This window comes from Mustela putorius, unplaced genomic scaffold, assembly GCF_011764305.1.
Source record: "Mustela putorius furo isolate JIRA1106 unplaced genomic scaffold, ASM1176430v1.1 tig00003834_pilon_pilon_pilon, whole genome shotgun sequence".
NCBI lineage: Eukaryota > Metazoa > Chordata > Mammalia > Carnivora > Mustelidae > Mustela > Mustela putorius.
The window spans coordinates 131734284-131748620 of NW_025421987.1; the positions used below are offsets into that span (position 1 = coordinate 131734284).

Here is a 14337-nt window from a genome sequence, read left to right on the forward strand (position 1 = left end):
GTATCTAGGCCTTTTCATCTAGATTATTTTGATGTTCAGCAACAGTGTTTTCAAGTGGGGTTTTTTATATTTCCTATATATTTCAGATATAATATGTATATATTTTTTAATTTTCAGCATAACAATATTCCTTGTTTTTATAATATATATCTTAATTAGGATTTTTTTTCTATTCTCTTTCAAAATGCAGGTCTGTTTTTCCATCACATCTTCTAAACAGTGGTTATTTGTAAATATAAATATAAGTCAGTTTTACACATTAGCACTTTCCCGTTAACTCACTTAATTGTTATTCATAATAGTTTTTGCCAGTGATTCTCTCGAGTTTTCCAGTTACTCAATACTGTCATTACAACTAGAAATACTTTTTTTCTTTTTCAATTTAAAAAATAAATTTTAGGGGCGCCTGGATGGCTCAGTGGGTTAAAGCCTCTGCCTTCGGTTCAGGTCATGATCCCAGGGTCCTGGGATCGAGCCCCGCATCGGGCTCTCTGCTCAGCGGGAGCCTGCTTCTCCCTCTCTCTCTCTGCCTGCCTCTCTGCCTACTTGTGATATCTGTCAAATAAATAAATAAATAATAAAATAAATTTTATCTCTTAAAACAGTTTTAAGTTTATAAAAAAAATCATGGAGAAAGTACAGAGAGTTTGTGGGGTACCTGGCTGGTTCTGTCAGTAGAACATGTGACTCTCCATCTGGGGTCACAAGTTCGAGCTCCACACTGAGTGTGGAACTTATTTAAAAAGAATTTTAAAAAACGGAGTTTGTGAGCTTTTTAATTCATTCTTCCTGCTGTTATTTTACAGGTCCTAGAGAAGGTGAAAATGCAGACTTCTGCAATTATGCTCATAGCAAAAGTCTTAATGAAGTAATTTTTCACCCAAAGAACACCCACTGATTTCTGGAACTAGGAGGCAATTCAATCAATCTTTGAACTCTGTCACACGAAGTTTTATTAGAAACATAGTGGGGATTTTGGAGAGAGGACCGCTGAACTTTGTGTAGTGAAATAGAAACTTGAATTGCCAGTGTAGAGGACTTAATTAAGAGATTAGGAAATTCACTCACTCACTAGAAAATAATTGAGCAACTGCTTTGTGCTAGGCATTTTGCTAGGCAGTTAGGTGCTGGCTACTGTTGGAGTTAGTCTAATTCATGATTAGAATATTATTTCCCCTGAATCTCTGTCTCTTGGGGTAAATCCAACCTTATCTACTTTACAGTGAACCTGAACTGAGTTTCAGTATTTGAAACCCCTTGGTGGATTTCTGCTTTTCTGAAAGGGGAATTTGGAGTCATTATAAGCTTTTAAGGAGTAAAGTACTGTGACCACAAAAATGGGTAGAGCTTGTGTCTGGTTCATGTGAGCCCAGCAAGTCGCTGACCGCCGGTACAGAATATAGGATGTCAGGTGACTAGAGCACAACCTAAGGTAGAGGTGGTCCATGACCATAACAGGAGTGAAGAGGGAGATGCCCCTGGTGGTAAGGCAGGCCAGTTATGGGAGCCAAGGTGCAGCTGACAAACAGAAGCATAGGCAACAAGAGTCGATGGACAGGGGCAATGAATGAAGGACATCCCCAGTGCAGGGGCTTTCCCCACACCCGAAGGTCAATTTCCCCTTATATTAGGGGCTCACTCGCCCCTATGTGATCCCCAAGTCCTGGTTTTAAACAGGGGTTCCTGAAAACAGCCTCTGAGACTCTGAGATTAGCGTACAGTGGATTTAATGATGAGTCATCTTGGGAACAGCCCCTACGACGGCGTGAAGGAAGCAAGACCGGACACCAGGAGAAGTTGCCCTGGCATGTCGCTGCAGCAGACACCCCAGCTAATTGTAAGGGGAGCTCGAATTGGAATGGCCTGTCAGAGTTGTTCCAAATTAAGGCAAGAGGGCAAGTGTTTATTTTGCTGCTGTCCCTCACCTCCCCAACATGTTCTCTTTTAACTGCCCAAACCACTCCCCACCCCTGATCACACAGTATGCTCTTAATACCACAAGCCTTTCCACCAGCCTCCACTGTCCTTCCTCTGTGCCGTTCATCAAAATCATGATCCTTTTAAAAGCTAATTGTATGATGAAATTGGAAATTGAATCCATTTCTCCTTCCTCGAATGTCCCAAAACATTGTGTTTGTTACTCTGTTGTAACTCTCCTGCTTGCCTTAGAGTTGATCTTGTTTGTGTTTTCCCCGTATCAGAGTATAAATTCCACTCGCTTTCTCCTTTATCCTGTTAGTCTCTCCATAACCAGGCATCCTGCTTAGCACAAAACAGACATTCAATCAATTGGAACTAATTGCATCCAATGCTCCAAGCTGTGAAGAGAGTTTCTCAAGGAAAATCTCCCCAACAGTCTGAAGACCGTTTGCCACACTCTGTATCTTTTCTTCTCACAGAAAGAAGATGGCATGTATTTATTCAGTAGAATTTGAGTGCCTGCTATGGGACAGATACTGAAAGGGCTATTGCCTCGCATTCTTGTTGACGTAAACTTCAAAGGCTTTCAAACTGCACATTTAAAAATGTGCAATTCAGGGGCGCCTGGGTGGCTCAGTGGGTTAAGCCACTGCCTTCGGCTCAGGTCATGATCTCGGGGTCCTGGGATCGAGTCCTGCATGGGGCTCTCTGCTCAGCAGGGGGCCTGCTTCCCTTCCTCTCTCTCTCTGCCTGCCTCTCTGCCTGCTTGTGATCTCTCTCTGTCAAATAAATAAATAAAATCTTTAAAAAAAAATTAAAATGTGCAATTCAGCGGCATCTAGAACATTCCCAGTGTTGTGCAACCACTACGACTGCTGTTTTTAAATGGCACCCAGTCTGTGTTCCCCAGAAGCTGGGCACATTGTCACAAAGAAGAGATGGGTCCAGTGTCTGAGAACGGAGAGTTAAACTCACCTTTGTGTACTACCTTTGTTTAGAAATCACACTGGCTTTTTGTTTGTTTCTGGTGCCGAATGAGAAGAAACACTCTGTGTTTCTTGTGTCTGTGTTCCGAGAGTATCATGCTGGAGTGCCCCTGGAAATTCCAAATTCCCCATCTGGAGGGAATCTGCCCCAGCTCTGGGACAAGGGAAGGCCTGAGGAACTTGAGATGATGGGTGATTCCCGCCCAGGAGGAGGGATGACAGCGGGCAGACAGCACCCCACCCTGTTTACCCCTGTGTGTGCGGAGGGACAAAGCAACAGTGAAACCCCCTGGGCTGGTCTGTCTTTCAGGCTCTAAAGTTTCCCTCTCACTGTGATTAAATAAATACCCTTACAAGCTCTACCAAGAAACAATCATCTTTTCTTCCATCACCCTGGAATATATTCTGCTCTATAGATGAGGGGAAACTGAGGCTAGAAGTGATGTGTTCAGGCTCACTCGGGAGTGCGGGCTGGGCTGGTGTGCCAGGTGGAAGGAGGTTTTCTAGGGAAACCGCCCAAGACCCCGGCCCAGCCCTCCCTGCCATGTACACCAGCCTTCTGGTCACTGCTGCACAGGGCACCACCTCCCCACCCCACGTGGCTGCCTGGGACAGGTAACCCTCTGGTTCCTCCCACTGGCCAGCCCAGTGCACCAGGTCCACATCAGCTCGCATCTGCAACCCTGTCAGGAAACCCAGCACAGGGTGCCTGGGTGGCTCAGTCTGTTAAGCATCTGCCTTGGGCTCTGGTTGTGATCCTGGGTCCTGAGATCAAGCTCCATGACCAGCTCCCTTCTCAGCGGGGAGTCTGCTTCTCCTTCTCCCTCTGCTCATGCTCTCTCTTTCTCTCTCTCTCTCTCTCAAATAAAATTAAAACAAAACAAAGGAAACCGAATACAAACAGATCAGGAAAAAAACTCTCTGGGACTATATACAAGTCTGTTTATTTGTGTCCATAAAGGCAACATCCACTTAACCTTTTAAAATCACTTCTCTGAAAACCAACTTTCTGGAAATGCATCCTTCATAAGCATAGAGCATGTGATAATGTGTAAACTTACAGAAGCATTTGAAACAGATAACTCAGCTAATAGTTCACAAGACAGAAAAAAAAAGTTTGCAAGACAGGTTTTTTGGGGGGGAGGGATTACAGGTCTTTCCCGACTTGATTAAAGTCTTTACTTTATTCTGATTAAGGCTGTAAGAACAAAGATTTATTTTAATGGTGCCAAACAATTAATTACATGATTAAAATGACTGGCTGAAATTTTGAGTCATCCCACAGTTAAAAAAGGTGGCCAATGTTTTAAAAGAGAGGATGACATTTTCACAACTTCATAATTTTTTGTTGGTCCTGTTTATGCCACATCAGTGGTAACCATTAGTTGATTATTCTTGCCTTCCCGGATAGGAGGCACTTCTAACTTACTGAGGAAGCATTGTCATACTTTATCAGCCCTGGTTATTTTGAATTTTGAAGGCTCTGTTTGTACACAAGTAAGAGACCCTACATAAATATATCCGCACATGTATATTATTTGTGAAATTTGAATATTCGTCTGTTGTAATTGAAAAAAACATGCTCACAACCATATGAAAGTGTGTTTGAATTTCCACAAATGTGTTTGGATTTTTTTAATGCCTTGTATTTCATGTTTGGAAATCAGACCATGCTAATGCCTTCACATCCTTACACTTGTCATCGGCATCCAAAGTGTGGCTTCCATTAACAAGTCAACCTTCAAAATAAAAGACTCAAGGTCCAGATTCATTACTTCTTTGTTCCTGTGTGCACCTGGCTTCCGGGAATATACCATGCTTCGGATATATTATTAGAAAAACTCTAGGAGAGCATGTCAAAGTTGTCTATATGGTTCCACAAAAGCTAGAAGCTCATGAAAGGAGCAGGCAGCAAGGAGCAGCGATTGATTCCACAGTTCCTCCTGGAGAACACATCCTTGATTCCACAGTTCCTCTGGAGAACACCATCTGTTCAGGTAGAAGGAAATGAACAGTCCTTCCCTTACAGTATTATGTAGAGCCTCACTGAAAAGCTGCTTAGAATTCTCCTTCAGTTTACTCATGCCACAGGCAGGCAAGCCTGGGAGAGGAGGGCTGCCGCAGCCGCAGCCCCACTGAACTCTTGCTTCGATGAACTCACATGTGGCAAGAGGAAAAGCTGACTGTGGGGTGAGGAGCCCACGCTCTGCTGTGGATGTAAGTTTTCTTCCTGCCACTTGCTCAGGAACTCTTACTATAATACAGTTTCAAACTCTTAACTCTGGGAAGCTCAACTCCATCTTTTGCCTCTTTGTTTTTCACAGGGCATCATGGAGATCGTGATCCCCGGTGGACTGCGTGTAGGAGGAGCTGGGAGTGTCAGGGGCATAGAGCTGGAGGAGCCTACAGTATTGGCAGCGCATGAACGGCCCCCTGCAGGTTCTGAAGAGCTGTACTATGTACTTGCGGAATTTCTCCCCGAGGAAAAAGTAGATGACTGGATTAAGGCAGCAGTGAACGAAAGCCAGGGTCTCTGTGGCCTGAATGGCATAGTCCAGGTGCCTTTCAAAGGTGCAGTCCTGAAGGACCCCCAGCTCCACCAGTGTCTCCAGGAAGAGCACCACATTGTAAGGTGTCCAGAACCCCAGGAAGAGGGCCACCACAGCAAAGACCATCCTCACCGCCTTGCTCTTCTTCTCGTTTTTGCAGTGCTGCAGTGTCCTGATGATCATGGAGTAGCAGAACAACATGGTGCCCAAGGGAACCACCAATCCGAGAATGTTGATCTCCAGGGAGCTCAGCACCTTCCACCTTGTGGAGTTGAGAGAGTACTTGGTCTTGCAGTAGGTGTGGTTGCGCTCGGTATAACACGTGCTGAATAGAAGGCCTGGAAGGGAGGCCAGTACAGCCACAGACCACGTGGCCAAGCTGGTGATGACCCCATAAGTCAAGGTCCTCGCTCTCAGGGAGAACACCGCATGCACAATCGCCAGGTATCTGTCAATGCTCATGAGCATGATGAAGAAGATGCCGCTGTAAAAACCCACCAAGTACATCCAGGAAATGATCTTGCAGAGACCGAGTCCAAAAACCCACTGGTCTGCAGCATAGTAGCCCCAGAAAGGGAGGGAGAGCACGAAGAGCAGGTCCGAGATGGCAAGGTTGAGCAGGTACACGTCAGTCATGGACTTAAGCCTCTTGTATTTGAACAGGACTAGCACCACCACAGAATTTCCAAGGAGACCAAACAGAAAGACCAAGTAGTAGAGAGGGGGCAGGAAGAGCTCCCCAAACGCTTTGATGCCTTCTTTGGTGCAAGGCTTGGGGATGTTTTCGTAGAGATAGTAATTACTATAGACGCTTTCATCCAGGGTGGTGTCTGCTATATCTGTGGGGTTCATTTTCAAATCTGCCAGCTCCTCAACCAGGTCTGAGCCCCACCAGAAGCTAAGAAGGGGAAGCGCAAACAAGATTTCTGTAAGAACAAAACCAAATCAGAATGGCGCTGTATACAGAGCATAGCTGCTTAATATTTTGCCCCAGACCATTGCACAGCCTTCCCAACCTTCCCAAGTGGAACAGCGCCGTCCCACAGGGCAGTGCGGCCAAATGGGAAAACCCTTTCCTTGGGAGTTAGCAGATTCCATGGTCCAGCTCTGCCCCTTTCCTACCCTTCTGAGGGAGCTTCCGTTCTCTCATTTGTAAGTGGGGACAGTAAAACCTCCTTCTCAAGGAGGCGTTTTCAAGGATGCATTTCTAATCAGTAGTCTGGGGTTACTGAATCATTTGTAGGTCAGTTGAGATTCCCAATAGTCCTACACCCAGAGCCGCCTTTGTGACATAAAAACAAAAAACAAACAAAAAGATAAAAATCTATGCATGTTCCCCCTCAGATTATAATTCCCCAAATTTAGTAACTGCTTAGATAATCATTAGGCTACAAGATTGGTCACCTGACTTTATATTAAAATTCTAATTCCTCCTGCAAGCTTGACATAGATTTCAAAGCACATTCCCTGGTATTATTCATTTAATCCTACTCCATGCTCCTGTCCCCTGCCACCCTCCCAACAAAAGTCGGGCACTCTAAGCCAAGCAACCTTAGGGAAACATGGTGTAGATGACTCATAAAAGGTTCAGAGAAGTTAAATGAGGCCACACAGCTATATGCAAACCTTTCTCTTGGGGCCTGAGTCCTAGTGATGTGCTGGTAAACCAGTTCTGGGGAGGTAGGGAACTCTGATTTATGGTGTTTGCGTGTTTCTATAGTACAAATACTTCCACCATGGCAAAATTGCAGCTACCAACCACCTCACAGAATTCCTGAATCTTGGGGCACTTGGGTGGCTCACTTGGTTAAGCGTCTGCCTTCGGCTCAGGTCATGATCCCAGCGTCCTGGGATTGAGTCCCACATCGGGCTCCTTGCTCGGCAGGGAGCCTGCTTCTCCCTCTGCCTGCCACTCTGTCTGCCTGTGCTCACTCTCTCGCTCTCGCTCTCGCTCTCTCTCTCTGACAAATAAATAAATAAAATCTTAAAAAAAAAAATTCCTGAATCTTAGCAGTCTTGAGTTGGCGCAAGTTGTCTCTGGCACACACAGCCAAGTCCCACATCCATTCTAGAACATCACATAAATGGGAACACGCCTGGCCTTCCAGCCCTGGTGGCCCGCTGCTTCTGGGCCAGTCCAGTGCTAATGCAGCAGATGTGGTTTCTTTCCCTTCTGAAGACTGCAGTATTCAGATAATTTCACAGTACTCAGATGGTCACTTGAGAGAACTTTCTGGTCTTTTCATCAAAACTGCATGCAAAAATCAGTCTTGTCCCCGGAATCCCATCCCCGCCGGAATGAGCCTGACAGACGTCCAAACAGCACATCACAGCCAGAAATGAAATCCCTTTATCTCCCCAACCACCCTCATTTGCGATCTAAATTGGCAAGTAAAGAGATTAAAACCTTCTTAAAGTTATACACCTGTTCACGTGTGAATCAGAGTAATTCAGGGATGAAGGGCTTTCTGACTCAAGGCTACCTCCTCCTTCTTCCTTCTTAACGGCAGCTTGTGTTCCTTATTACAACAGTGTCCGGTAATTCATGTCGACCCCCTACTTCCAGCCTCACCACCACATGTCCCAACACTCAAACTACAAACTACATTTGGTTTCTCAAGAAAGAGATTTGGGTTTCCTCCTGCAAACAGATCCTGAAGACCGGGGGCATCGCAGGGTCCCTGGAAACAATGTTGTACAATGAATATCGATTCTAGTTAGATAAAGAACAATCCTAATCTCTCTCCACCATTTTCCGGTGAAAGTTTAACAGACGAAGCTGAGGAATTAGGAAATTATAGGGAGAACAAAAAAAGTAAACGCAGCTGCTAAGTGCTGGGAATCAGCCTTATTTTCTTTCTTGACCTGGGAGACTTGACAGAGGCAAAATGCAGAAAAATGTGTATATTTGACCAAAATTTTCTGTATATCCTAAGCGTGTGGACTGGGGCCAGATGTGCACAGCGAGAGAGACCTGCATCTATGAACGCCCATCAGACGAGGGCTTGGAGGATGTGAGTAGAAATAGGTCGTGTGTGAGCTCCAAGATAAGATAAGCCAGCTAGTAGCCGCAGACACCTGAGTGTTGGAACTGGGTAGCTGGCCAGCTTACAGCACTCCCAAAGTCCACACACCTGTCTAGTGTCTGGAGAGCATGTGTGGCCTGTGGCCCGAGGCCCTAGGAATGGCCCCCTCCCCACTTACCTTGCTTTCCTGACAGCAGTTCAGAGGCAGGTCTGTGAGCCAGTGCCAGGCTTGCTCGAGAAGTAGAGTGTTAAGAAAGACAGGTGCCTTTGAAGGGCGCGTGGCTTCCTGTGAGCACCAGCTTTATCCCTCACCCAACTATGCTGAGTTCAAGTGGGGTTTTTTTTGATAGAAGCCCCAGAAAACGAGTGACTAAGATTCACTCATTTCCCAAAACTGAAAGCTAGGAAGGTTTGCTCTCTGCTAGATTAAAGAGGAAAATAAAGTAAGTTTTCTTTTAAAAGAGAAATTTCTTGATTTTTAAACATTGATTTTTTGGTTTTTTAATGTAAAAAATTGCCTTTGGCCGGCTCCCTGCAGTAGAAATGATCTATATATTCTGGATCAGCAGGCTGTTTGTTATTTGCTGGTGGCAGGCAACCATAATGGGCTATATCCTCCAATGAGTGGGAATCTGAGGAGGTTGGAGGAGGAGGCCAGACACAGGCAGGAGAAAGGGTAACCAGAGGAGAGAAACATGTATGCTAGTATGTGTGTCCGGGAGGGGCTGGGAGGGCTGTAGTCAACCACATTCAATAACTGGGTGTAACATGGCATCCGACAACCTAGCTTTAAGCCCCCTTTGCAACAGGAGGACCCCTGCCCACAGCCCTCTACTTAGAAATCATGGCACTTCCACTGACAGTGGTCGTGGCCGAGTCCCCCTGAGTTTGCATGGCAGTCACAGCAGTCCCAAATCTTCTGTCCATCATCTCCTCAGCTTCTGCCAGCTTCCAGATGTTTTCCCTCTACTGTCTTCAGTTCGGCTTCGAAGAGCCACAAATGTCATTTTTCCTAAGGAGTTTGCCTGAAAAGGGACCAGAGCCAGAGCATGTTTGTCACCCTTTGTTCATTATTACCTCTCCCAAAGAGTCTTTTTAGGTTTTTTTTTACTTATCTCACTTCCCCATGAAACTTTTTTTTAAATTTTATTTATTTGACAGAGAGAGAGACAGCGAGAGAGGGAACACAAACAGGTGTAGAGGGAGAGGGAGAAGCAGGCCCCTCGCCGAGCAGGGAGCCTGATGCAGGGCTCGACCCCAGGACCCTGGGATCACGACCTGAGCTGAAGGCAGATGCTTAACAACCGAGTCACCGAGGCATCTCCTCCCCATGAAATTTTAATACTGTTTATGATGCAGTATGCATATATCAGTGCTTTATACATAAAAAGAGAAGGGTTTTTTTTTTTTTTACCTCCCCAAACCAGTTTTTGACTCCTTGAGGGCAATCTGCCTTTACTATAAATGCATGAGTTAGAATGTTGTGTCCCAAGGCGTTCTTTGACCCCAGGGCACTTGGGTGATATCTGGAGACATTTTCTTTGGGGACAGGAGGAGCTGCTGCTGGCTTCTAACAGGAAGAGGCCAGGAATGCTGCTAAAATCCTACAAGGCAGAGGACAGCCCTCTATGACAAAGAGTGCTTAGAATGTCAACAGAGCTGAGAGACCTGAGCTAGGGCAGCCATCCCAGCGTGTAGCTGGAGAACCAGATTCACAGACACCCTGAGAAAAAGAAATGAAGATCTGTGATCAGATCAGTACGGGGAACTCTGGGCTTGGGTTCAGGTTAAACACCGCTCTGTACTGCAGCACCCCCTGGGGCTTTCCAGTGCCAATATCACTGTGACCTCTGGAAGCAGATATAGAATAAAAAAGCCCCTAACATATTTGACCAGTGAATCTACGCCCATTATACAGGGTAATTTATAGAATAAACGTATTTTTAGGTTCTGCCACCATCTTTCTCTTAACGGGGTGGCCAGCTGGTTTGGCGAAGGCAGTCTTTAAGAGATGCAAAGATGCAGATCCTCGTGAAGACCCTGATGGGCAAGACCATCGTTCTTGAGGCCAAGCCCCATGACTTCATCGAGAATGTCAAAGCCAAAATCCAAGACAAGGAGGGCAGCAGCAAGCAAATGATTTTGGCTGACCAGCAGCAAGCAAATGATTTTGGCAAGCAAATGGCTGGAGGATGGCCATACTCTCTCAAACTGAAATATCCAGAAAGAGGCTTCTCTGCTCTTGGGGCTTTGCCTGCAGGGTGGCCTCATCAAACCTCCCCTCTGTAAGCTGGCCCAGAAACACAACTGTGACAAGATGGTTGGCCCCAGTGCTCCCTGCACCCCCACTCTGTCACCTGCCATAAGAAGTGTGGCCACACCAACAACCTGTGCCCCAAGAAGAGGGTCAAATAAGGCCCCTTACCCCACAGGGTGGCCTCCTGCCCCAGCCCAAAGCCCCAGGGCTTCAAGAAAGTTTTCTTTTCATTGACTGAAGCAGTAAATAAATAAATGAATCCCCCTATTTTTAAAGTTTTGTATTTATTCATTTGACAGAGAGAGAGATCACAAGTAGGCAGAGGCAGGTAGAGAGAGGGGGGAAGCAGGCTCTCTGAGCACGATGAGGGCCTTGATCCAAGGACCCTGAGACCATGATCTGAGCCAAAGGCAGAGGCTTAACTTAGCCACCCAGGCACCCTAAATCCCCCTATTTTTTAAAAACGCAGAGCCTGGGGAAGCTTCTGTCATGGAATCCCAGGTCTTGAGGGACAAATGAGAGAGCTGGGGGGGGGGCACAGCAGGAAGCTAGGAAAGTCCCAGGCAAGCCCATGTGAGCACCGTGCCTAAGCCTCTGTGGACCTGGCCTGGGAGGAGAAGTGATCTGGTGTTCAGGTTCTAGAACATGTGATAGGCAGAGGTGCCAATGATCGTGTGTTATCACTGGTGATTGTGGGTCCGGAGACGCTCCTTTGGAAGGCAGTTAATGCTTCCATAATTCAATCTGCCTGTGTGAGAAGCATCCCGGGTCCGAGGGAGGATGAGCGTGACTTCCAGCCTCTGCGTCGGCCGACAGCACTTGCTCTGAGGTCTGCTCCATCTGGCTGTGGATCCCAGTGCCACCAAGTCATAGCTATGTGAACCTCAATCTTCTCATCTGCAAAAGGGATGATATGGCCTGAGGACTGTGGAGAGGCCCAGCGAGCTAGTGTTGGTGCCAGAGACAGACAGGCACTCCACCATAGCGCTGGTGGTGGAAATCAGTAAATAAAACACACAGTAATAGCTTTCTCATGAAGTAGCTGAGCGCGGCGTGTAGCCCGGAGCCACAGCTAGGAACCCAGAGATATTTGGATGCAAACCCAGTGGGCCACATTCCATTTCTGAGTTAGTGCTAAGGTGAAGAGCACATTTCAGGTTTCCAAGTTGCGAAAGTTATTGTCCTGGAGAATGTCCGTCTTTCAGTTTGCAAAGTCATAAGGTTAACCGTCCTGGAGAAAGACTAAATAGGTTTTCCCCCCAGTAGGGGTTTCAAAACTAAGCAATATCCCTACCCACCTCCACAGAAAGATCCGTATTTAGTCATGTCTATTTCATAGATGGGGAAATAGGAACCTAGGGAGAGGACAGGTGTGCTCAGGGCCACACAGCCAGAGACGCAGTCAGTAACACGTACACTCTAGACGTTTTCATAGACACCATCTTCCACTGGGCTGAATGAAAAACTCAAACCTGACTAGAGAGGAGCAGACCAGGAAAATACACTCAGGGCAAATCCTCACCCAAGGCAAGGTGGTGTGTGGCCCAGCGCCGGCAGCCAATGGGAAGGAACGCCGCAACGTAAGACTACAGCGCCCTCTGGTGTACCAAACCTTATATCAACACCAAAAACATCCAAGTCTTCCCCAGTCCATGCATACCACACCAGCCCACAGGAACCAGCCTGTGACCCTGGAAACCATGCCCAAGGATTTCAGGAGGAGCTCCGTGGAACTCAACTGCAAGGCAGTGGCAGTAAAACATAAAAGATGTGGGGGCGCCTGAGTGACTCGGTCAAGCATCTGACTTTGGCTCAGGTCATGATCTCCGTGTCCTGGGATCAAGCCCCACCTCAGGGCTCCCTGCTCAGTGGGGAGTGTGCTACTCTCTCTTCCTCTCCCCCTGCCTCCCCACTCCCACTCGTGCTCTCTCTCTCTGTCAAATAAATAAATTAAATCTTTAAAAAAAAAAAGCATCAAAGGCCTGGAGTCAGAAAAGCATCAAAGACCTGGAGTCAGACCCGTTACTTTCATTTAAAATGAGAAAAGGCTGCCAGCCAGGGCGACACCCGGCATTGCACCCAGGGACAGAGCAACAGCGAGCTGGGCCTGTAGGGGGCAGCTTATGTTTGACAAGTAGGGTAAGGTTAGTTAGTTTTCATGGGTTCTCTGCTGATTGGCTAATGGATAATTTGAGGTCTTGGGATAGAGGAACTGTCCTTAGCTCCCTGGGGTAGAGGAACTGTCCCTAGCTCCCTGGGGTCTGGTCCCAGGGTGATTAGGGCTGTGGACAGTAGTCCCAGAGCCCAGATGCTGATAAGGAAGCTACTGCTCAAAAAAGGGAACTGATCAGCCTCTAGTCAAGGCCTCAAAACTGGATCAAAACAGCACTTAAACAAATAAGTCATTTTACAGGGAGGTCTGAATACACAGACAAAACTTTGATAAGGAAATAGAAAATTGCAAACAATTAAATTACAAATTGATTTTTTTTTTCAAATTGATTTTTAAAGAGATAACTAAAACTCCCTGTACACCTGAAAATTAGAAAACACATTTGCATGGAACCCAGACATCAAAGAAAATATAACAATGCAAAATAGAAAACACTTGAAACAATGATAACAAAGTATCATTTATCCAAAATAGTGGTACACTGCTGCGGGGGACCTGAGAGGGTAACTGAGCCCTTAGGTATTTATATCAGAAGGAAGAAAGAATGAAAATTAGTGAGAGCTGTTCAACTAGAAAAAGAAACAGTAGAAAAAGGAATTGTAGAATAAACTCAAAAATGGTATGAGGAGGGGCACCTGGGTGGTTCAGTGGGTTAAAGCCTCTGCCTTCAGCTCAGGTCATGATCTCAGGGTCCAGGGATCGAGCCCCGCATCGGGCTCTCTGCTCAGCAGGGAGCCTGCTTCCCCCCACCTCTCTCGGCCTGCCTCTCTGCCCACTTCTGATCTCTGCCTGTCAAATAAATAAATAAAATCTTCTTAAAAAATGGCATGAGGAAAGAAACAATAAATATAAGCAGAAATTAAACACAATTTGAAAGTAAAATAGACCCACTGCAGTATCTGAAAACACAAAATTGACAAACCTCTAGGAAAACAGATTAAAAAAAAAGGAAAAAATCTTGGAACATCCAGGAGATACAAATACAGAGCAGGGAAACAGGAGCCCCTGGGTGGCTCAGTGGTTGGAGGGTTGACTCTCGATTTCTGCTCAGGTTTTAATCCCAGGATCCTGGGATCAAGCCCTGCATCACACTCAGTGCTCAGTGTAGAGTCTGCTTAAGATTCTCTCTCTCTCTCTTTCTCTCTCTGCTCCTCCCCCTCTAATAAATAAATAGATAAATGGATAGATAGTTAATAATTTTTAAAAATCCATCCTAGGGGCACCTGGCTGGCTCAGAGGGTTAAAGCCTCTGCCTTCAGCTCAGGTCATGATCTCAGGGTCCTGGGATCGAGTCCCGCATCGGGCTCTTTGCTCAGCGGGGAGCCTGCTTCCCTTCCTCTCTCTGCCTGCCTCTCTGCCTACTTTGATCTCTGTCTGTCAAATAAATAAATAAAATCTTTTAAAAAAAAATAAAAATCCATCCTAA

General features: G+C 46.2%; 1 protein-coding gene and 1 pseudogene across 2 annotated transcripts; one reads left to right on the plus strand and one right to left on the minus strand.

Moving 5' to 3' along the window:
• Positions 1 to 3836: 3836 nt before the first annotated feature.
• CCR4 (C-C motif chemokine receptor 4) lies at positions 3837 to 8762 on the minus strand. Of its 2 annotated transcripts, none has more exons than XM_004774198.3 (2): positions 8660 to 8762; positions 3837 to 6353 (listed from the first exon to the last, which is right to left on the minus strand). In XM_004774198.3, the coding sequence occupies exon 2, from the start codon at positions 6305 to 6307 to the stop codon at positions 5225 to 5227; it is 1083 nt and encodes a 360-aa protein (XP_004774255.1). In that variant the 5' UTR covers positions 6308 to 6353; positions 8660 to 8762; the 3' UTR covers positions 3837 to 5224. The 2 variants fall into 2 exon arrangements, with proteins under 2 accessions (XP_004774255.1, XP_012902116.1); XM_013046662.2 differs by having other exon boundaries at positions 3837 to 6381; positions 8660 to 8760.
• Positions 8763 to 10500: 1738 nt separating this feature from the next.
• On the plus strand, positions 10501 to 10896 carry LOC101678449 (annotated as a pseudogene).
• The last annotated feature ends 3441 nt before the right edge of the window (positions 10897 to 14337 follow it).